Consider the following 23,651-nt stretch of genomic DNA (forward strand, 5'->3'; position numbering starts at 1 on the left):
TAGTTCTGAGTTGCATCTCAGTTAGCATTGTGTCCTTAAATTGAATAACCTTGAAAGAAAGTGCATAGCCGCCTCAGTGAGTATGCTGGCTCTAAGGGCTATGATACTCCCTGTCTTTCAGTACTGCTCTGCAGACACTGGTCACCTGCTTTCTGCCAGATGTGGAGCTAATTACTGTTGGAGTGGAGTGGTAAGGACGGCCCTTGGCATGCTTGGTTGAGAAGGCAGAACTTTGTACACATGGGTGCCTCTAAATATCTTTACAAAAGCTTTTGAGGCTTTAAAAAGCTTGTTAAAAAGAAAAAAAGCCACTCTTTTTTATCTTCTTTATTTGTTCCTAGTTACTCTGTGTGTGTGTGTCTGTGTCTATGCCGTGTCCGTTCCCCCCACCCCAGTGTTTTCAGAGATCAAACTCTTTGGGAAATGTCCTATATAGCCAGCTTGGTTTCTTTTTTTCTCTTGAGTGTTGCCATTGTGCTGTAAGAGGTGTATTTATATAACCTACAGTTTTTAAGTCAAGGGAAATAATTACATATGAAAGATTTTCCGGGAGTGGTAAGGGAAACTGATTAGAAGCTTGAAGTAGCAAGCTTCAGGTTTTTCTAGATTAGTGCTTCTCAAACTTTAATGTGCATACATATCTCCTGGGGATCTTGTTAAAATGTGGGTTCTGATTCAGTAAGTCTGGATTGGGGCCCAAGATGCATTTTTAATGAGTTCTTACAGTGGCAAGGCCCGAAAGAAGTTTTTAAGACCTGGATGATTTAGATCCCAGGGCACTGACCTCTGGTAGGTGAGATAGCTTGTCTGCAGTTGATGATCTTAAAGGAATTTGAACAAAAGTGTGTCAAGAACATGAACACAAGAAGATGTAAAGTCCTGAGTATTTAAAAAAAAAAAAAAGGTAGCTAGTTACTGGTGCCTTACAGAACATAAAGTTTGGAACCAGAAAGAACTGGGTCCCACTCTGTCACTCACTAGCTGTTACTTAAACAGACACCCTTTGAGCCTTGGTTTCCTTTTGTTAAGATGGCGCAGTAATATCCACTTGTTAGGATTCAGTGAAGATTATCTACCTAAAGTGCTTCTAGCGCAGTGTCTGGCACGTGCTCAATGTGCAGTGAATGGAAGTTGCTATTAGCAAATGGTAGGAGCTTGACTGAACTTGGTCCAGACTGTAGAACAGATGAGTGACCATGAACTACGAGCACTGAAGGAAGTAGAGTTCATTAGTGGCCAACGTGGGTTGTCATGCCATTTTCTTTTTAGACTGGCTTATCATCAGATTGAAGGAGGGCTGTAGACATAGAGTTCCTAACTTTGACACAGGAATTTGACAAAGCCTCAAGATATCTTTGTGGGCATGGTAAAAATAAATAAATAAATAAATAATTGTGGGTTAGTTGAGGTAGGTGGATTTGTGGCTGGTAGAACAGGTGTACCAACCCAGTAGTGAACACCATTGATGTGAATGAGAAAGTGGTCTACGGGGGAACCCATATTGCTTTTTGACTCTCTCAAATATAATTTCTTGTAAACCTTACGTGAAGACATAGTTACCATAACCCATATTTGTCATCTGTAATGCCCCCAGACACAAGCCCTTTGGGCCAGCCATCTCTTGCTGAACATTTTTCTGCATACCCCTTTATGCTGTGTTTCCCTTGACAACTCTTGGAGCTCTCTACTGTGCTCCCCTTTTCTAGGGTCAACACACTGCCCTTTATCTTGTGTCAGCGGTGCCAGCTTCCTCAGAGCTCTCCCTTCGCTGAGGCTTTCCCTGTAGGTGCTGCTTGTCAAGTGGAGGCTGCGCATTCTCCCAGGTCTTATCTACCATATCCCTCAGGGTCATTCTTTTTGTTCCTTCCTTACCAATTTCCCAGTCCTTCCCCTTCTCTGAAGATCTCAGTGTATGTTTTTTGTTTGTTTTAACCCCAGGCCCAGTAATCCCCATGGGTAACTTTAATGTCCTTATGGATTACCTACCCAATATTTTAGACTCCACGCATTCCTCTTCAGCCACCGAGGGTCGCACACCTTGGATCTTGCCCTCCTCAGAATTCAGTTTTCACTGTCCCAGCTCCTCCTTTTTGTCCCGTCTGCCCCCTCCGTTCCTCTTGGGGCCGTCAGCCCATTGGAATTGTGGTTTTCCGTTTGCTTCCCATCTTTTGACTGTCTTGTCTTTCATCTATAATGCATGACTCGTTCTTCATCTCCTCTGTGGCTATTACCATCAGCTCTGTTGTCCCATTTCCCTCTTCACACCCTCTGTGGAAAAAAAATCACAGCCCTATATGTGTGCAGTGTCTGTCCAGGTTCCTGACACTGCTGGAGAGAATCCCCCAAGTCTGATTTTAAATACTCGAGTCTCTCTGTCACCTAGGCACTGGGTACCAGTGACAGTCTTCCTTAGTTTCCCTGGTCAGCCTCCTGTGCCATCCCCACAACTGCTCTTCAGTGGCTCCCAGCTACCTTCGGGATGAAGTCTAAACACCTTAACTTGGTTTTCAAAGCTCTTTGTGATTTGATTGTTACCTCATTAATCACCACCTTAAACTGGTGTTTGTAAAATGTGAAGAAACATGAGACCCTCTAGGGCCTTGGTACCACTGTTGATACCCATGTGTACGATCTGTTAGTTTTCAAAGTGCTTTTGTGCCAGGTTTTGCAGCCCCAGGGAGGCGTCTCAGGTAACTCTTCCCACCTCCTGCCTTCTCAGGGGCTGAGTTCTAGGGGGTTGGTTTTGTGTTTCATAGAGGCGGGGGTTTGTCAAGAGTATTTGAGGAGTTTGGCAAAGATTATTTCTGATGGATGTCAGAATCCAGGCGTTGAGAGACACTTGGTTACTATGCTCGTCCTTGGGAAACTGCTTTGAAAGGTTTATTTAAGAGAGTGTTTCCTGGGGCTAGCCCGATGGTGCAGCCGTTAAGTTCAGATGTTCTGCTTTGGCAGCCCCGGGATTCACTGGTTTGGATCCCGGGTGCAGACATACACACCATTTCTTAAGCCATGCTGTAGCAGGCATCCTGCATGAAATAGAGGAAGATGGGCGTAGATGTTAGCTCAGGGCCAGTCTTCCTCAGCAAAAAGAGGAGGCTTGGTGGCAGATTTAGCTCAGGGCTAATCTTCCTCAAAAAAAAAGTTTCCTTAAAAAACAAAGTAGTAAGGGGCTGGGCCCTGTGGCCGAGTGGTTAAGTTCGCGCACTTTGCTGCAGGAGGCCCAGTGTTTCGTTGGTTCGAGTCCTGGTTGTGGACATGGCACTGCTCATCAAACCATGATGAGGCAGCGTCCCACATGCCACAACGAGAAGGACCCACAACGAAGAATATACAACTATGTACCAGGGAGCTTTGAGGAGAAAAAGGAAAAAAATAAGATCTTTTAAAAAAAAAAAAAAAAGTAATAAGTAATAAACTCTTAGCTGTATGTGGTTCAGCACCCCGCCCACACACACACATATTAGACTGGCGAGAATTAAAGAGACTGACCATACCAAGTGTTGACCAGGACATGGAGGGAGGGAAACTCTCACCAGCGCTGATAGGAATGTAAAATGGTCCATCCACTTTGGAAAACAATAGGACAGTTTCTTTAAAAATTAAGGATATTTTTACCACAATAAAATAACCACATCCACAATATCCCTTACATTAAAAAAAAAAGAGTTAAAGATACACCTACCTTAACCTTATCTGAAAGGGAGATCATTTGGCTAAAGGAGAGCGGGCTGGTCTGATCTTGGCATATGCTCTGTGACAAATGGCATGTGTGTCTGGTACCCTGAAAGCATGCTTTCAGATTGATTTCATGCTTGGAGACGTTTATTCCTGCCCCTTGGGACTCGCCACAGCCCCAGCCAGGCATTCAGACTGACTTGGAGCCTGAGAGGACACAAGCTGTGGTGACCTGTGTTTCACTCCGTTACCGGTGAGGCAGAGCCAACCGCAGCCACCATTTGTTGAGCACTTACACACTTAAACGCATTGCTCTGGTTTCACTTCAACAGCCATTTTGAGGTGGATGTTTTCTCCTTTCTTCAGGTGAAAAATATGTCAGATTAGGGCTTCTTCCCTAGCCTTAGGGGCACCTCAGCTGCATGGCAAAGCCCTCTTAGTCCTTGTCCTCACGGCTAAAGGACGTGCTTTGCTTTGGACTCCTTCTTTCCCCAAGGCCAAGTGTGGAAAAATGTTGCTCTCTTCTGCTGTCCACTTAACCTCCCTTATCTTTTCTGTCTGCTTCACTATTTTCTGATGTTTGATATTTAAATATTTATTGTGTGCTGGGCACGGCTCTGCTGACCACTTTCCTTCTGCTATCTTAATTATTAAACCCTCCTGACAATGTTATGAAATAGATGATATTCCACCCAAGACGCCATAAGAAAATGGAGACTCTGAGCTTCCCCACAGCTGTACAGAGGAGGTGTCAAACCTAGGGTTTCATCCCAGCTTTGTCTTAAGCCAGAGCGGGCTTAACTACAACGTCCTTCTTCCATCCTAAATGTTGCATAAAATGGTACATAAAAGAGAATCTGCGTACGTTAGAACTTTGCATAAGGGAACTTCTCAGGTGAGAAGGCGTGCTCATGCTGTAGCAGACTTCTGGAGTGTGACATGGAATTCTGTATTTTAGCTATATAGTGTTAGAAAGGTGGGAACTCGAATAAACACGTTGGCAGGTAGGAAGGAAGGAGTATGGTTTGGCTTCCTAATTTTGCTGAAGGCATCTCCTATGGCACCATGGGTGTGTGTATCCAGACATTAATAGCAGCAGTGACCGGTGTCCCCAGTGGCACAGAGTTCCCCAGATACTGGCACTGACCCTTAAGCCTGAGTGGCAGAGAGTAGGATTTTGCTACTATTGTTACAGCAGGAACTCTGATTTTCAGAAAACCATCCTGTAATTGCCTCTAGTGGGCCCTGGGTGGCCAGTGTTAGTACTGAATGTGTATCTGCTCCTTATTACTCTAGCTATCTGTGGTTCTGTCGTGCCGTCAGTGGTTGTGCCTTTGTGTATCTTGTTGGGTGACAGTGGAAGAAAAGGGAAGGACTCTTGGCTGGGATGAAAACTGAGGTTATGAGACTTTTTTTTTTTTTTTCCTTCGTAGTACTGAGCATGCTTCACAACCCACTGGGCAATGTCCTGGGGAAACCCCCCTTGAGCTTCCTGCCTCTGGACCCCCTTGGATCTGACTTGGTGGACAAGTTTCCAGCACCCTCAGTTAGAGGATCCCGCCTGGACACCCGACCCATCCTGGACTCCCGGTCTAGCAGCCCCTCGGACTCAGATACTAGTGGCTTCAGCTCTGGATCAGATCATCTCTCAGATTTGATTGTATGTAACCTGTTGGGGAGTGGGGTAGGGAGGGAGAGTGAGCTTGAAGTGGGGTGCGTTGTCCACTAGAATGCAGGCTGGGAGGTGGAATCATGGCAGGAGGAGTGGAGGCAATTGTGGACGTGTATAGAACTTTTCAACCTCAACAGAATAGAGGATGCTTTGTGTACCCGTTGAGCAATACATTTCAGGACCTGAGCTGAGGACTGTCTTTTTACGAGTCACTCTAAGGGCGGCTTGGAAAAAGCTGTTGCAAAAGTAAATATGGGGGTTTGGGCAGTGTTCTCTTTCTTGACTTACACTGTTGTTTTCTTTAGCCTTTAAACAATATCATTTATGTAGCTTTACGTGGAATATGTCAAAATTTTTAAGTGGTGATTTTAAAAATTGCATGCTAGTAATGAGCATGGCTGGGATTTTGATCTAGATCTGACTGGCTCTGGTTCCTGTAGTCTTTTCACTGACCCCTGTGCCAACTCTCAGTCTGGAGCCATGGTGAATCTAAAATACTGCCTCAGCGTTAATTTACACATCTCGTGCTCCTTATCCACAGCCATGTGTGATGTTGTGGCACCCATGCTAAGTGGAGTTGGCAAATGGATTAGAATGGATGAGGAATAGGGGATAGAACTTTAAATATATGTGAATGGCAGTGAGAAATCATCCTAAAATAAAATACAGTTTCAGCTGCCTTGTGAGCCTGGCTTCTCAACTACTGAATCTCCTGAACTGCTGTTCAATGAACAGGGTGGCTTACTTTCCTACCCTCTTCTCTTCCATATCCAGGACTGGCAGCCTTGGTTGTGGTTGCAGTTTCCCATTCATAGCATGACCTTTTAGGACCCACCTTGTCTGCTGTCAGCCTGTCCTAGAAGAGGAAAGCAGGATTTCACTACTCATTGATTTTATCTGTTCAGGATGTGTTTCCAGAAGGGTAATCACAAGCAGATCCCTTTGATTCTCTGGGCTGCAGTTTACTCCCCTATAAAATAGGGTTAAATGAGGTGCTTCTAGTTCTGTTTATGTTACTTTAGATGGGCTCAGTCTTCAAAATTTACCTCATAACTAGCTTTAATATTTGGGGATTTTGTTTAAAGAACTTTCTCAGGTACCCCCCAAGGGTTAGTTGATAAAGAAATATGGACAGACAACTCACAGAAGAGGAAATAGAGGGAGTATTTTAACTTACAGGAAATATTCTGTTTAAGTAGTTATTTTCATTTGTTTTTTTTGATGTCATATCGTTTCTACCCAGTTAAATTAGTAGACTTTAAAGCCTTGACACAAGGTTGTAGTGAAACTGGTGTTCTCGCCATTTCTAATAGAAGGCAGAACCCTCCTAGAAGGCATTTTGACTTTCAACATCTCGGAACCGGACCAGAGAAAACACAAAATATAAGGAAGCCACACCTTAAAGTTTTTGTTTATAATCCTAAAAACTTGAATTGTACCTTGTTCCCTAAATAGAATATCGTAAGTTAATTAAAAATGATTATGGAGACTGGCAATATGAAAAAAATGTTGAATTGTGGAGAAAAGAATTTGTTTAAACTATAGCATAAGGACAACTAATCTTAAAATGCATAGGAAGAAAGTCTAAAAGAAAATACATCAAATGGCGAAATGGTATTTTTCATAATTTCTATAGTGTGATTGTTACTTTTCTAACAAAACTATTCTTTAAAAACCTGTATTTTCCTTTTTCCTCCCCTAGTCAAGCCTTCGCATTTCCCCTCCTCTGCCCTTCCTGTCTCTGACAGGGGGTGGCCCCAGAGACCCTTTAAAGATGGGGGTTGGATCCCGGATGGACCAAGAGCAAGCTGCTCTCGCTGCAGTCACTCCCTCCCCAACCAGTGCATCAAAGAGATGGCCAGGAGCTTCTGTGTGGCCATCCTGGGACCTCCTTGAAGCTCCCAAAGACCCCTTCAGCATAGAGAGAGAGGCCAGGCTGCACCGGCAAGCTGCAGGTGAGTGCGGCTGTGGGCATGCGTGAGGCCTGAGGCCTCATTCTGGGAACAGAGAATAAGTGACCCTGTTTCACAGACTCGCTAACTGTCTAGAAGAGGACTGGGTGCATGGTGAAGTCTCTGGGTCTGCAAAGAATGGTCTGTTCTGTGGAGTAGGTGCTGGTGGGGACGAACTCAGGAACTTCTTTGAGGCTGAGCAGGGAGGAAGGAGGCAGATAATCTGGTGCACAGGGCTGTCCCCATGTTGGAGCCATCTCTCACTTGTGCTCTTATGTGGAGATTGGCTGTGTGCTGCTCTTGCTTTTGATTTTCGTGGGTGAGTATCTTCAAGAGAAACCCTGGAAATGATACCCAGAAATTGGTCTACCTCCTCCTCTTCAAATTCAAAGGAGCTTTCTTTTTCAGGGCTTTCTGATTGGTTTACTCAGGGATGCACTGTGGGGGGTTAGGTGGTCCATTTGTCAACCTCTGAGGGATGTCCCCAAGTGTCCTGATCTCTTAGGAACCCTTGGGTTCTGGCATTTAAATTATCTTAAATACGTATTAAATCTTTTTTCATTTTATACCGGTACTTGGAAGTAAATGAGTTATGTACCTCATTGTTTACTAATGCTTCAGGAGATGCTCACTGACCGCTACTCTAAGGTTCTGGAGTTGATGACTAAGTGAATGTGGGGGTTCTCCATTCATTTCCATAGACTTTAGTATGTCTGTCTTTCTACTCACAGACCTAGACCTGATCTTATTCTCCCCTAATAGTGCTGCTGCTCTGTTCACTTAATGGTTTTTCTCTAGTGCCATTGTTTTCCTATGAAATGACATTACCATGCTTTTGGATGAGGCCATTATATCGACTTCTATTTTTGTTTGCAAAATATTGCTGATAGTGCCCAATTTTTTGCTGTAGCAACACATTGGGCCTGTGCCTTTTAGAGAATGGCCTTCCACGTCATTGCCTGAATGAAAATGATGGTTTGTTTCCATTGGCTATCTGCCCCAGTGCTGAAGGAGGAGAGTTAAATGGGAAAGGACTAGCCAGTCCCCACTAGGGTCAATCTCTGATCTGGAAAGGCAGAGACTCAGTGGGGACAGGATTAAAGACTGATAGGAGGCTGAATTAGTCACCAAGAACAGAGAGGCCTGTAAAATTGTCAGGGGAGGCCAAGTAGAAGTGAGTTTCTACTCTGTATAGCAAGGGCTGATTTCTTAAAGAGGTGTTTGAGTCAGAGTCAGAGTCAGAGAAACTTCACAGTGAGTTTGGACATATTTGTGTTTGGTATAAACTGGAAGCAAGGGCTTGGGGGAAAATCCGTTATCTTACAGTGTAGGCCTCAAGGAAGGCCCAATGTCCGTTCAGGTACTCTGAGGATAGCCCTGGCAGTGATGGGGCATGGTTATGACTTGGGGAACACTTCTGATATTCTTGTTGGGTAGCTAGTGGTGATTTTTAGTGGCAGTGTCCTAACTTCTGTAATCAGTGCGTTCAGAGTGAAGATAGGGAAACGGAGTAGAATGCTCCTCGTTTGAACATTTGGGGAGAAGGCCAGTTTGGATCAGTAGACCTAAAGGACATTGTATACAAAATTGCTGTTTCCTGTTAAGTGATTATAAATTTAAATTAATTAGTATTGTAAACAATGACTACATAAACCTGCTTTGTGGTTAGTCTATCAGTTATATGTTTGAAAATAGCTTGGGATGTGATCATTTTTACCCTACACGTCTGGTTTGCTGTTCCTGTCAGTTTTCGTGGAGACAGAATTAGTGAATTAGGGTTATCATACTGGGCTGACTGGATTGATGAGGAGGAAGGTTCCTTGCCTTTCAGGGTAGTCATGGATGTTCCACCAGGCAGGCAGGCCAGGACTGTGGCCTGTCTTGTTCTTCGTGGACAGTTCACCCTGGAGAAGGGCAATGACTCTGTTGATTCTCTGACCCCTGTTTCTTTGTCTTCTGCCAAAGCTGTGAATGAAGCCACCTGTACCTGGAGTGGCCAGCTTCCTCCCCGGAACTACAAGAACCCCATCTATTCTTGCAAGGTGTTCCTAGGAGGTGTTCCTTGGGATATTACGGAAGGTGAGCTGCCTCTGAGAACTCCTGCTTCAGGCGTTGAATGTGGGGCATGTCTTTCAGGAGCATGAAACTTGGACTTGAGGCCAGGGATGAACCTCTGCCTGAGCGAGTATTACAGGAGCAGCTGAAGGGAGAGGTGCATTTCATAGACTCCCATAGTGCTTCTGTGTCTGGTGCTTGCACTGGTCACCTGAGACCAAAGGTCAATTCTGAGTTGTTTGTCAGGGGAGTGAGTCTGGGAGACCGCTGGTGATCCTGCGCCTCCCTAGGGAAGATGGTGGCTCAATTTCTGCTGTTCTTTTCCATCTCTTTGCAGCTGGATTGGTTAACACCTTCCGTGTTTTTGGCTCTTTGAGTGTGGAATGGCCTGGTAAGGATGGCAAGCACCCCCGGTGTCCTCCCAAAGGTAATATGCCTAAAGGTAATAAAGACATGGTAGGAGCTTTTTTTTCCCCCTCCCTAGTACGTAATTGCACTGAGGGGTGCTGGGATGTCACAGCTGCATGTAACATGACTTGGGCACGCCAGAGCACAGAACTTTCATCTGTCAGCACTTCTCTTCGACCTAGCACATCTCTCTGTTTCCTCTGAGCTGCTGTTTCGTCTGTACAAACATACTGCAGTTGGAGCTGCCTCTGAAACCCCCCGTGTGAAATTTCCTTGTGCACTTCACTCCTAAACTTAAGCAGCTTCTTTCTTCTCAAAACGAGGTGTTTGAAAAACTTTCCTTTCCGGCCTTTCCTGCCCCGTTACGTTGTTGCCTGACCTAATTCTAAGATCCCTTTGGAGTTGGCAGGAATGAGGACCAAACATCTGATTCCTCACTGGTCTGAAATGAGATCCCCTCCCTGTAGAAAGGAGCAGGTGCTATTTTCATTCTGCCCCATCTTCACTGAAAATGTTCTGATGAACTGAACCAGTGGTCTAACTAGGCTTTTAAAGCAACACCTCCATCCTCGGGCAAACTGGCTACAGACCTGCCATCCCTCCTGCCCCCAGGAAAGCCTGGCTCTGCTGACCTGCACATGCTCTGTGTTCTGGGATAAAGAGCTGTGTGGGATCCTCTATCCCACCTTGCCTATCTCTTCCCTTACTAGGGTGGGAGATGGTGCGCTTCTCCAACTCCCTTGGCCTGGGCATCGGGCATAGCAAGTGCTTCCATTCAACAGGAGTTTTCAGGGGTAGGAGAAAAATGTATCTTACACATGAGGCCATCTCTCTTCGAAGAAACTCCCTGCTGTAAAACCAAGGCTGAAGAGTAGCCAGCTGCCTGAGGGATGTTAATACGATCTCTCCTTTCGTTGGGAATAGGGTATGTGTATCTGGTCTTCGAACTAGAGAAGTCTGTCCGGGCCCTGCTTCAGGCTTGCTCCCATGACCCGCTAAGCCCAGATGGCCTGAGTGAATATTATTTCAAGATGTCCAGCCGAAGGATGCGCTGCAAGGAGGTGAGTTGGCCTGATGTCATTTCGGGGTCAGGGTGATTGGCGTCTGAGGCAGTGGATTTCCTTGGGGTGGGTGGATATGCAGGCTGAAGGTGAGTAGTCCCACTGAGGCAGGAAGGCTGCTCTTCTTGCCCCACAGTCAATAAAACAAAATGCTCTCAGTTACATTAAAATAAACAATCAACAACCTTTGGGCCTTAATGGTGTATGTGTGCTCCTTTCCATGGAGGTCAAACTATCTCCTAGCTGTGTTCTACTCTTTATTCTAGACAACACTTCTGTCCCTAACTTCTTGTCTTAGAAATGAAATTGAAAACAGCAGCTTTCTCTACTTGGACTTAACTGATAATCTATAGCTGTTTCTCTCTCGTCCTGCCCACAGGCTGTGCCTTCTGACCTCCCAATCTGTGGTGGGTTAATTCCTCTTTAGCCCACACCCATCCATGGATCACTTCTTCATTCCCATTCAGGGCTTTGTTAGCTAGGTAGTTTTCTCAATGTGATTCTCTTAGACCTTTTCTAGTATCAGCCTTGTGTGGCATTAGCATCACGGGTCTCTAGCACAGAGTTAAGCTACCTGGGAACCTCACTGCATATTCTTGGGCCTTATCTCAAACTTACTCAATCACTGTGGGTGGAGCTTAAGAATCTGCACTTTAACCAAGTTCCCCAGGTGGTTCCAGCGGACGGTGTCTAAGAACCACTTGTCAAAGGAAGCTTTGCACTCAGGAGTGAGTATTGTTTTTTAAAATCTGGTTTCAGGGCACATCACTTTTGTGACATTGGACTAGATATTTGATGTCTCTGAAACTTCATTTCCTCATCTGTAAAATAGGGAATTGCAATGCCTATTTTAATAAAAAGATCAGCAGTTGCCAGGGGTTATGGGGTAGGGAGAGATGAATAGGTGTAGCACAGAGGATTTTTAGGGCAGTGAAACTGTTCTGTATGCTACTTAATGGTGGATACATGTCATTAAACATTTGTCAAAACCCATGGAAAGTACAACAGCAAGAGTGAACCCTGATGTAAACTGTGGACTTTGGGTGATCATGATGTGTCAGTGTAAGTTCACTGATTGTAACAACGAGCACTCTGTTGGGGCTGCTGATAGCTGGAGGGGCTGTGCATGTTGCAGGGCAGGGGGTATATGGGGACTTGGTACTTCAACCTCAGTTTTGCTGTGAACCTAAAACTGCTCTAGAAAGTAAAGTCTATTAAAATCTGTAGGATAAAGGGGAAAAAATGCCTGTTTTATTGAGATGGTCACATTGGATTTAAAATAGTCCATGTAACAAAGCTGGCTCTTTGTTTTATAGATGTTTCCTGGTGTTAGTTCACGTTTTGTCTTAGTAACAGGATAAGTTTATCTTCTGGTTGCCCACAGTGACCCACAGCTTCCCCGCCTTCTCTCCCTTCTTTCTGTGTGGAGCTCATGCAGTTATCCCACCTTATATTCTAGGACTTAGTTAATATGTCCCCTGCTCATAATGAGAGGTTCCATTGCCATACACAGAACCCCTCACCCTCCTCATCACCCCTGCTGACACCTTCCTGTCTCCTTTTCCCTCCTCATCACCTTGCAGTGATTTAAGATCTTTCTTTGATGCATTGACGACAGGCTGCCCTCGTTCTCCTGCCTCTCTGACTGTTCTGTTTCCTTCTTGCTTCCCTTCCCCACCACCAATGTAGTCAGTAATTGACTCCCTCTTCTCTTCTCTCCCAGTTAGATAAATTAATCACTTTTGTGGCTCTGCTGTACCTTTTAGACCCAGACTCACCTCTCTAGTTTCATCTCCTACTTGAGTCTCACCTTCTTGTGGGGCTTTTCTTTGGGACATCCTGTAATCCCAAACTCTTCTGTTTAGTGTAAGAAAAAGCTTAGAAAGCTTGGTGGCCCCTGGGATGTAAACCAAGATTGTGATACTTCCCGATGGGAGTGGAAAAAGCAAAGTAGGCTCTTTCATCTTCCAGTGAAACTGGCTCCCTCTAGTGACTTCTGCCTGGCTCTCTCACCCCAAGGTCATCTAGGCCTAGAGCCCATCAGTCCTGACTCTTCCTTGTTTTCCCACCATGCCCATGCAGTCTGAATTCTACAGACTCTTCTTGGTCGTGGCCTGTTCTGTGCCCAATGCCACCAACCTTCTCCTGTCTTCATCTCCTGTCCTCTGAACTACTGTTTTTGCCTCCTTACTGGTTTCTACCTCAAATCCTGCTTTGACACTTTTTTTCTTTTTTAACTCGTCACAGATTAATCTTCCAAAAGCCCTTACTGGTCAACTCACTTCATTGTGGAGTCTTCTGCCTGCTATGCCAGATTTTGTTCTAAGATCAGGGGATTCAGAGGCAAAGGACATGGTCAGCCCTTGCCCTAGTGTTACACTGCTCTGCAAGCCCTCAGTGCTCTGCTGCGCATGTCTTTTCACCCTACCCCTCTCCGGTTATTCCCACTGCTCCTGACACAAGCCCTTGAATGTGTACTTTGGGCCAGTACCCACCTCGTACAAATACCTTAAGCATCCCCACCCTCTGTCCTTCAAGTTTCTGTCCTTTAGTTTCTCTATGAATTTTCCCTCTCCCAAGGACTCCAGATCATGCTGTCAATTCATCGGTGTCCGTGGTCCTTTGTTGAAACCACACAATTGAAGGTTGTGACAGTGCTAGGTTCCTGGGTATGACAGTCTGGTACTGTTTTGCTTGCTCTCCAGGATGAGTGACTGCTGTTTTACCACTTATTTCCACCATTTTGGACACATGGACTCAGTAAAATTCAGACCTCGTTGGGTTGGGGTGAGGGTGGCTTCTTGAATGCCCATGTGCCTCAGATGGGGTGATAACCCCTTCTCACCCACTGTGTGGCCTCAGCAGCCCCAGCATCAACATCTCCAGAACATGTGCCTCTCCATGCAAGAGCCTCTCTCTCTCTCTCTGGCTCCCTGCCCCAGCTAACAGACCTTTGGGTGGTTTTCAGGTGCAAGTGATCCCCTGGGTCTTGGCCGACAGCAACTTTGTCCGGAGCCCATCTCAGAGACTTGACCCCAGCAGGACAGTGTTTGTTGGTGCTCTGCATGGGATGCTCAATGCCGAGGCCCTGGCAGCCATTTTGAATGACCTATTTGGTGGAGTGGTGTATGCTGGGATTGACACAGATAAGCACAAATATCCCATTGGTAAGTGTCCCACTTCTGTGTAGGAAAGCTTGGTGGCCCCTGGGATATAAACCAAGATTGTGATACTTGCCCGTGGGACTGGAGAAGGAGGCCTGACCTAGGTCTGCAGATCAGCATATACCAATAGCATAGCATCTTTTTCTAGATGAACCACCAACACTGACCCCTCTACCCACCCCTCTCCCCTCACCTCCTATGAAGGGGGATAAAAAAGTGATAGGAGACCAAATGAGACAGCAGTAACTTTGGTTGGAAGCTCAGAGTTCACAGCCAAACCAGTCTGGGACAGAAAACAGGTAATATTTCATTAAAAGGCTGGGACTTGCCTGAATTTGCCTGATTTCTTTTATTAAGAGTTCTTAAAAAGTAGCCTTGGCTAAGGTCAGAGACCAGGTCAGACTAAAGGAGGATTCTGGGTCACTCAGACAACAGAGTATAGGCATGGCCTATGCTGTCCTACCTTAGGGGAGTCTGTGGGCCTAACCACTGGAGTTTTGGTCAGCCCCTCTGAGAAAGGAGATCAATTCCCCAGTCATGACAGAATAGTCTCAGTGGTGGGGTTTGGAGGTAGAGCAGAGCATGAACTTTCTGATCAAGGCCTCGCTAACCCACCTTCCCAAATGTTGGGTCTGCCCACCCACGCTGCATGTGGTCAGGAAGGAGCACCATGTGCTCATCACTGCCGCACCGCAGACTGAGAACAGGGATCGCAGAGGCGGCACTTGGCAGGATGAGGCTTCTTCCAGCTCCCCTGCCAGGTCTCTGGAGTGCCTCCAGGCCAGGAGGGCTTTGAAGGCTGGGCCACCTTCAGCGAGCTGTTCTGGCTGCATCTTAGTTCTCATGCTGAACCCTTTTAACCTTACCTGTGCATCTGCCTACACCAGAGGAGTCACTTCTCTTCCCCTTTCAGTCAGCAAATCCTTCCCCCACTCCTGAACGGTTTGTGCCATCATGGTCTATAACCATGCCGTCTGATATGGCAGCCACCAGCTAAATGTGGCTACTGAGTGCTTGAAATGCAGCTAGTGCCGTGTGTTGAAACAATAATACTTTTGATATTTTGGGTTAAATAAAATATATTATGAAAATTAATTCTACCATTTTCTTTTCACTTAAATGTAGCTACTAGGAAACAAAATTACACAAGTAGCTCACGTTATATTTCTGGTGGACAGCACTGGTGTAGAAACAGAGTTTGCTGGGTGTTGGCAGGTAGCATTTGGGAGAATTAGGCTAGAAGGTAAGTTTGTTTTGTTGTTCTAGGGTCTGGTCGCGTGACTTTCAATAACCAACGTAGTTACCTGAAAGCAGTCAGTGCTGCTTTTGTGGAGATCAAAACCACCAAGTTCACCAAGAAGGTGAGTGGGCCTGGTCTTGGCAGGCTCAAGAGGAGGGGAGCCTCCTTAGCCTGTGAGGTGCCTTCCCTCACGGGGGTATTTGACCGGCACTCCTAGCAGCCCAACTTCCCATTCTCCAACCTGACCCACATCTTCTGAATGCTTGCCTGGTGCTGGGTGCTAGAGGGCTGGGGTACAGTGTGCTGAGAAGACCGGGCAGTAATGGATGTGGTTGCACAAATTGCGGAGGTGGCCAGCCTGGCTCTGCATGGTGTGTGCATCTGTCCTCTAGAATCTCTGTACTCTCTGCCCATAAGTTTCTCTAGGTCCCCTTTAAAACGGGAAACGTCCTTCATTCATATGTATTGCTCAGCAATGTGCTCTGCTCTTCTAGCCCATTTGACGACCTTGTGAGAAGAGCCGAGCCACTTCATTGTCCTATTTTGCTTTGTGCAGGTTCAGATTGACCCCTACCTAGAAGATTCTCTGTGTCATATCTGCAGTTCTCAGCCTGGTCCTTTCTTCTGTCGAGATCAGGTAAGTCCCCTGGGCACTTGAGATGTCTAGGAAGTCCCTGCCCTCAATTAAAAATTGTCATTCCATGTTTGTCACATAGAATGTTGGAGTTTTCGGGTACCTCATGGTTGTCTAAGAGAGCATAGAGAAGGCAGCAGTAATGTTTGCTGATGATCAGACCACGGATACACTTTGATAGCTTGACCCAGATCTTGGATCTTGGGAAAGCTCGTTGAGTTGTCTTGACACTTGGGCCTCCTCCTTGCCAGGGGTGTCAGTATGCAGCATGGCACTATTGCTGATAGGCATTTTTGAGGATGATAGGAACCTGGGTGGGTGTGGTTAGCAGCACTTATGAGCACTGTTTCCTAACTCTGAGGCCTTCTGGATTGTTTTTTACCTGCCAAGGACCCCTTCGTTCCTCCTGAACCTCTAGACTCTTGATATTTGTACCTGGTTTGTACCCACAGCTGTCAGAAACAGGCAGAAAGCAGCGTGGCAGCTTGTTGTTGAATGTTTCTGTGGTGGAGCATGGATCTGGGTCTGTTTCGGCAGAGCTGCTCATATGTGAATCTATATACATGTCACCTGAGGATCTTGTTTAAATGCAGATTCTGATTCACTGGCTTTGGAATGGGGCCTGAGATTCTGTATTTCTGATAAGTTTGCAAGTGGTGCCAGTGGTGCTGGTCTAAACATACTTTGACCAGTGTTAGGGGAAGTTTGGGGCCTATTCAGTCACCAGCAGTCCATCCATGCTTAAGTTTTTTTGTAGTTGTGCTGTCTCTCAGGGTTAGAGTCTCTGGGTAGATAGTAGTTAAACTGAGGCTCCAAAATGAGGGTGTGGAGGCTGCTGGATAAAACCTGAGAACAAGTCTCTCTCTGATCAGCCTCTTCTAGCATGCTTTCACGTGTCAGTGTCTTTCACAGATCCTCATTTTCAGATAAGTGCTCAGAGGTTAGTGGCTTACCTGAGGTTACACAGCTAGCAAGAGGTGGGACTGAGCCTGAGGTACATACCCAGTCACCTCTCCTCACTTACTGTGAAGAGGAAGTCATGTTGGCATCTGGAGTCACCGACTTTAAATGTTCTGCCATATTAGCAGCCATGTGATACAACTACTCTGTAGGAGGTGCGAAGGGCAGGGGACTAGAAGAGCAGCTGTGGTGGTAAGTGGATGAAGGAAGCTGGCACAGTCTGCACACAGTAGGAGACCAGCATGTTTGACTAAGTCAGGGCACCCACAGAAACACAGACAGTGGATTTGCCATGGCTGGTTAGGCGTCTGTGTTAGGGGTGAGAGCGTTCCCCGAGACCATCTCTTCTAAGCCCACAGTGGCCATCAGGAATGCCCCACTCCCTCTCAAGCAGATTAAGCAGCTCATGCAGCAGCCCCTCTGGCTTGTGCTGACACAGGCATGACTTCTCTCCCGTTTTCTACCCCCAACTCAGGTGTGCTTCAAGTACTTCTGCAGGAGCTGTTGGCACTGGCGGCACAGCATGGAAGGCCTGCGCCACCACAGCCCCCTGATGCGGAACCAGAAGAACCGAGATTCCAGCTAGAGGAGCTGGTCTTGCCCAGTGGCCTGTGGCGCCCAAGGCTGGCAGGTCAGGCAGCAGCCTGCACCACCCTGCCACTGGCGACCAGGGAGCTGGCTTCCCGAGGACAAGGGAAAATCGTAGTCACCTTTGCACTTGCTGAATCTGTCTTTGTTTCTGCACTAATTAATGCACAATGAGTTTTGTCGGGTTTTGTTTTCAGGGGGTGTGCCAGGGCAAAGATCCTCTGGCTCCCCTCCCAGCGACTCTGTAGTTTTCCCAGATTTTAGTTCCTCATTTTGCCGATGAAAAGCAAAAAAGAACTACGTGTCCAGAAGGTATTGACACGATGCCTACATCTAGGTTTATTTATTAAAAGCGCTTTTTTACATTCCTTGCAATACTGATGGTGATGATGCGCAGGTCTCATTGGTTTCATTCTTGCAGTTGCCATACAGTGCCTTTCCATTTATTTAACCCCCACCTGAACGGCATAAACTGAGTGTTCAGCTGGTGTTTTTTACTGTAAACAACAAGGAGACTTTGCTCTTCATTTAAACCAAAATCATATTTCATATTTTACGCTCGAGGGTTTTTACCGGTTCCTTTTTACACTCCTTAAAACAGTTTTTAAGTCGTTTGGAACAAGAGATTTTTTTTCTTTCCTGGCAGCTTTTAACATTATAGCAAATTTGTGTCTGGGGGACTGCTGGTCACTGTTTCTCACAGTTGCGAATCAAGGCATTTGCAACCAAGAAAAAAAATTTTTTTTGGATTTGAAACTGGACCGGATAAACGGCGTTTGAGCGGCTGCTGTATATAGTTTTAAATGGTTTATTGCACCTTCTTAAGTTGCACTTATGTGGGGGGGAGGGTTGATAGAAGTTTTTAATCACAAAGTCACAGGACTTTTTTCTTTTGTAACTGAGCTAATAAAAGGGCTGCTTTTCGGTGGGGGCAGATGAAGGCTCACAGGAGCCCTTTCTCTTAGAGGGGACAAGTACCCTTCCCTTATTTCTTTCATTTGAGAAATGTATGAAGCAACAGTTGCAGTCGACTGAAATGCTACTGGAATTTGAAAACTTGACTTTTTCTTTCTTTCTTTCTTTCTTTTTTTTTTTTTTTAAAAAAAAACCTACTTGCCCCTCTTTGGGAAGCTGTGTGCCAAAGAACCAGTGTCATAACCCCCCCCTCCTCCCTCCTGCTGAGCTGACGTTGCATTGTTGCATATCCCAGCTACTCTGTGGGTTTTGTGAAGCTGTGTGTGAAGTCTCTACCTCATTGTAGTATATGCAGGCAAGACTGCACTCTCCTACAGATGTGTGGAGTAAGCTGTGGTGTAGTTTTTTTGGCACATAATAAACACGTTGCAGCAGAATTCTGATTTTGTCTCTGTGTCGGAGGTGTGGGAGCAAGGGGGCCCTGGAGGTAGTAAGACTGCAGAGGAAAAACATGTTTCCTTGGATTTTCTGTGGTGGGATTCCAGCCCAGGTTGATGGTGGGGCCACGTGGGAGACCTGCCCCTGTAAGTATTTCTTGGTCACTTCTGTGGTCAAATGCACCTTGAAGATGTCTCTCTGGCGGATGGGTACCACTAGTCCAAGTGTAGAAACCTTTGCACCTAAGCTTCTGGGGCTCCTCCTCTCATAGCCGCAGACCCAGCTTGGAGAACTGGAGGCGTGGCTGCTCCCGTAAGCCTCAGGCCGGGTTCTTGGGAGGCTTCCCATGCTCTATGCTGCGCCGGGTGCTTTCTGAGAGGCAGTAGTTTACTTCACTGTTCTTCAGAGCCCTATTATCTGGACTCTTTCTCCCGGGCTCCCACGATTTGTGAGAGGGTCTGCTGATGATTTTTCCAGGTGGGCTGTGCCTGGGCTCAGCTGCCGCCCTGATCCTCTGGAAGATTCCATCTTAGCCTGAGCTGGAGGGAACCTTGTGTACTGAAGCATCCCTTCTGTGAGAGGGCCGGGAACCCACTCCTGTCGGGGATGAAGGAGGGGCCGCCTCCTCCACTTGAGGCCTGCCCGGCAGCAGCTCCGTTTGGAGTTTGCTGGTGAAGTGAGCTCCGTGGCTCTCCCAGGAGAGTGGGCCCTTCCTGTTGGTCTCCCCTTAGTCCGTTTCCACGGAGGGGCAGCTCTTCTCCCCGCCGTCCCTCTCTTGTCCAGGTGCTGCTTTCATGGGCGAGGGCTTCCAGTCCTTCAGCCTTTCATTCCCAGTCAGTTCAGAGTCTGTCACTGGACTGGCCAGGGTGACAGGCGAGTTGAGGGATGAGGCACGGCCTCGTGCCCCTTCACTCCTCCAGCCTGACCAGCCAGCCAGCCCACCCTTAAGTCGGGTGGGAGCCTAGAGCTCGGCCTCGGCGGGGTTGGGAAGCGCAGAGGTGGAGGCATGGGACAGGGAACTGCTAGGCTAATGAGGCCACCGGGGTGCCTGTGCCGGTGGCTTCAGGAGGGCCTGACTGAGGGATGGGGTGGCAGGAGGAGCCTGAAGACCGCGGCTGGCGCGCGTGCCCTCAGCCGTTGGGAGCAGCAGGTGGAGGAGGCGCTGCGCTTCAGGTCTGAGGTTCCAGGAGCGGGGACAGCTCCGCTAGGACGGCCCTTCCTCCCGGGCTGAGGACGCTGACACATCGCTGGTAAGTGCTGAGAGATGCGAGCGCGGTACTGTTTTCTGTCAGTTGAAGGGAAAGCCCTCCGACAAGGTGACGTTGGAGCAAAGCCACGGGAGGAACGAGAGAAGCCTCCCTGTGGTGCCCGTGTCTCCGATGAGCTGGACGGAGGCGGTCCTGGGGGACGCCATCCCCTACTGCCTCACCTTCCCAAGCTCCCTCTCCCTGGCACGTGGGGAAAGGACGCGCCTCCCCTAGTTTAGGCCGCATCGAACGGGCGGTCCCGCCACGGAGCAGAGCGCCGAGAGGCAAGGCCCGAGGTGGGGCGGCCCGAGGTGGGGCGGCCCGCGGCGCACGAGCCCCGCGGCGCACGAGCCCCGCCCGCCTGCAGTCCCGCCCCGGCCCGCCAGGGGGCGGCGTGGTGCGCTCGCGTCGGCTCGGCGCGCGCCGGGCGGGGAGGAAGCGGCCCTCTGGCCCGCGCTTTATAGGCCTCTCTTGTGCTTCCTGTTTCCTCTTTCACCAGTGACCCGCCGACATGGTAGGTGTTTTGGCCCCGGGCCGCCGTCCCCCACAATCGTCCTCCATCCGTCGCCTTCTGCGCGCCCGCGCCCGCAGGGAGAGGCTCCGGGCCGGGGGCCGCGGCGCCCCGTCAGGCCGGAGCCTCCGCGGGCCGCTGGCCTCGGCGCTGACCCCGCGCTCCGGCGCCGTCCGGCCGGCCCCCCTCTCCTCCTGGGGGCCCCGCCGCGAAGCGCGCTCCTCCGGGAGCTCCGTCCCGGCTCGCGGGTGACCTTGTCCGCCCCGCCCGCAGGGCCGCGTCCGCACCAAGACCGTGAAGAAGGCGGCCCGGGTCATCATCGAGAAGTACTACACGCGCCTGGGCAACGACTTCCACACCAACAAGCGCGTGTGCGAGGAGATCGCCATCATCCCCAGCAAGAAGCTCCGCAACAAGATCGCGGGGTGAGTCGGGGCGCCCGCCGGCCGCGGACGCGGGAGGGGACCGTGCGCCGGCGGTGGGGGGGCGGTCGGGGCAGAGGGGCGCTCACCGCGCGGCCGGCGTCCCCGCAGCTATGTCACCCACCTGATGAAGCGCATCCAGCGCGGCCCCGTGAGAGGCATCTCCATCAAGCTGCAGGAGGAGGAGCGCGAGCGGAGGGACAACTACGTGCCTGAGGTAAACCCGGGCGCTGGCGCGTCCAAGAGCCGTCGGCCGGCCTGAGGCGGCCCTGTGCCCGCGCGCCCCGTCACCTGCCGTGGGCGCCCTAGTGTGTCTGTGTGTCCGTCCGTCCGTCCGTCCGTCCGTCCGCCTTGTCGGGGCCGTCGGGTTTGCACCTGAGCGCCCCGGCCATGTTGGTGTGACGGCTGCAGTCGGGGCCCCTGTTCCACCATCGCCCGAGCGTGGCGTCCTGAGGGATGAACCTGGCCCGGAGGTTTTTGAAGCCTCGTGGATGCTGCTCCACAGCTGTCCTGGGGCCGGCGGCCCTGCCCCGTCCCCCGCCCTCCCCCTCCCGTCGGTCCGCTCGTGGAGGAATCCCGGCGGGAAGGCGGGAGGTGCGAGCGCTCGCTGACGGAGATTTGGGGCCTGCCTGCTCCCTCTAGGTGTCAGCGCTGGATCAGGAGATCATTGAAGTGGATCCTGACACTAAGGAGATGCTGAAACTCTTGGTAAGTGCTGGCTGAACTCCCGAAGTCGGGCTTCCCTGGCAGGAACGCGCAGGCGCTGTGCTCGTCTGTAATGCTGAACCTGCGGAGTATCCCGGGCGTTCGTCAGCGTTGTTCGCCATCGGGTGCATCCTCTTACCTGCAGTTTACACGGGAGGGAACGGTACCCCACGGGCAGCAGGTGGCGGGCGGAGGCTCCATCTCCGCTCTCCGCGCTGGGGCGCCTCCAGAATGTTGAGCTGGCGTTGGAGCTGAGGTTGCTCCGGGAGAAGCCAGTCCCCAGCTCCAGCAGCTGCTCTCCCGGGACTCGGGGACACCCCTCTCGGTTTTCTGGTTGGCTCCGTGCTGTGTCCTCTGGATTCCAGCCCTGGTCCTCCCTCCATGCCGCGTGCTCTCCTTCGGGTCCTCCTTCCTTCTGTGTCCGTGTGTGCGCCACGCGGATGAGCCTTGCTCTCAGTTCCAGAAACTGCCCGGCACTAAGAGGGGTCAGCTGCCTTCAGTACACTTAGATGATGCGTCTCTGCTGTGGCTTGTCTTCCTACTTTTACGTAGTTTAGTGAAGGTAGCGTGGGCTTCAAAGTCCAGTAGGCAGTTGGTGAATTAGAGCAACTTCGTTTTGCCTTTATGATCGTGAAACGTTTAAGACATTCAAAAGATAATGAACAGAATGGACTCCTGTGTACTCACTCCCCAGCTTCAGAAAAACATGACCAGTACAGCTAAAGGCTGCTACAGATCATTTTCTCCTGAAATAACCGCTATCCTGATGCCACTTTGATAGCTTCAACTATAAAGTTGATGTTGAGGATAAAATGGGATGTTGAATTCCAGGTATGTGGTGGGCCCTTGGGCTCTTGGCCCACTCACGTAGACTGAGCTGGCTTAAAGGCAGGCCCTGATCCTGTCCTCCCACCGGTCTGCCTGGGCCCTTCACAAATGTCGATTGCGTTAGTGATGCCTCCTACCTGAGGCTGGTCCTGGAGAGGAAAGGAGGTGGCACTGTATGTGCCCTAGAGCAGTGATTCTCAAGGGACAGATTGTGCCCCCCAGGGACATTTCAGTAATTCTGGACACATTTTTGGTTGTTGGAGCTGGGGAATACTAGCAGACATTAGTGGATAGGGGTCAGGGATGCTGCTAAGCATCCTACAGTGTGTAGGACAAGTCCCTAATGGTTGACTGTTGGAATGCAGGGTCCTTCAGATCTCCAGTAGAGCCCCGCTTTGAGTTGATTGCTCTGGGGCAGGGAGGAGAAGGCCCTCTGTTGGGTTTCTGCGGGGTTCAGCCAGGCTGGTGGGAGCTGACAGGCACAGGCACAGCCGGGTGGTAGTGCTGGGGCTCTGACCACAGCTTTCACTGGTACACCCTTACTGAACCTGTTTTGTTGTCGTTCCAGGACTTCGGCAGTCTCTCCAACCTGCAGGTCACTCAGCCCACAGTTGGGATGAATTTCAAAACACCACGTGGAGCCGTTTGAATCTTTCTGCTATGCTGTAATATTTTCAATAAACCTCGGAAAACAACCTTGCCTGTGTCCGCTGTGGGGTTGCATGCTGGTGAGCTAGGAGCAGGAGTACTTTCTCAAGAGAGGAATCCGGAACAAGTGTGGTCTGCAGTGGAGCCCTGTCAGTGGCTTCTGGGCAGTGCCCACACAGATCGTGAATGTATTCACAGGACCAGTTGTGTGTGTCTGGTGTTGAGCCAGCAGCTGGAGCATAGGAGATTTGACAGGTGTGAATGGATGTGTGGGGAAGATAATGAAACGATGGGATGTGTCACTTGGTTTAAAGGGAAGCAGGGCTGGCTAGCTGGATCCTGAGTAGATGGCTCTGAGGCTGTGGGTCCATCTGTGCGTTGAGGAGCATGCTTGACTCGGCTGGCACCTGTTCTTGAGTAGGAGGAGGAGCTGGTGTGATGTGTGTTACACGCACTAGGCTTTTTTCATACTGGGATTGAGCTGGGCACGTTTGTGCACATGCATGTGTCAATATCTGCAAGGAAGTA

The 23,651-nt window shown here is 49.1% G+C and overlaps 2 protein-coding genes across 27 annotated transcripts in view; both read left to right on the plus strand.

Annotated features, from left to right (window-relative positions):
* CPEB1 (cytoplasmic polyadenylation element binding protein 1) overlaps nucleotides 1-18,766 on the plus strand; it is a 93,929-nt gene extending 75,163 nt beyond the window's left edge. For 14 of the 26 annotated variants that reach the window (XM_044760754.2, XM_044760751.2, XM_070494651.1 and 11 more), the window contains 9 exons: nucleotides 5,109-5,335; nucleotides 7,050-7,302; nucleotides 9,265-9,378; nucleotides 9,692-9,781; nucleotides 10,687-10,823; nucleotides 13,792-13,990; nucleotides 15,254-15,348; nucleotides 15,784-15,864; nucleotides 17,297-18,766. In XM_044760754.2, coding sequence (XP_044616689.1) covers nucleotides 5,109-5,335; nucleotides 7,050-7,302; nucleotides 9,265-9,378; nucleotides 9,692-9,781; nucleotides 10,687-10,823; nucleotides 13,792-13,990; nucleotides 15,254-15,348; nucleotides 15,784-15,864; nucleotides 17,297-17,407 — 1,307 coding nt within the window. In that variant the 3' untranslated portion in view covers nucleotides 17,408-18,766. Of the gene's footprint in view, nucleotides 1-5,108; nucleotides 5,336-7,049; nucleotides 7,303-9,264; nucleotides 9,379-9,691; nucleotides 9,797-10,686; nucleotides 10,824-13,791; nucleotides 13,991-15,253; nucleotides 15,349-15,783; nucleotides 15,865-17,296 lie in introns of all 26 variants that reach the window. The other 12 variants (XM_044760744.2, XM_044760748.2, XM_070494612.1 and 9 more) reach the window with 1 other exon arrangement.
* Nucleotides 18,767-20,384: 1,618 nt separating this feature from the next.
* Nucleotides 20,385-23,170, plus strand: RPS17 (ribosomal protein S17). The gene is made up of 5 exons (XM_044760769.2): nucleotides 20,385-20,523; nucleotides 20,794-20,945; nucleotides 21,054-21,159; nucleotides 21,585-21,650; nucleotides 23,044-23,170. Exons 1-5 carry the CDS (start codon nucleotides 20,521-20,523, stop codon nucleotides 23,122-23,124), a joined length of 408 nt encoding a protein of 135 aa, XP_044616704.1. The 5' UTR covers nucleotides 20,385-20,520; the 3' UTR covers nucleotides 23,125-23,170.
* The last annotated feature ends 481 nt before the right edge of the window (nucleotides 23,171-23,651 follow it).

The sequence above is a fragment of the Equus asinus genome, chromosome 2 (assembly GCF_041296235.1).
Source record: "Equus asinus isolate D_3611 breed Donkey chromosome 2, EquAss-T2T_v2, whole genome shotgun sequence".
NCBI classification, from domain to species: Eukaryota; Metazoa; Chordata; class Mammalia; order Perissodactyla; family Equidae; genus Equus; species Equus asinus.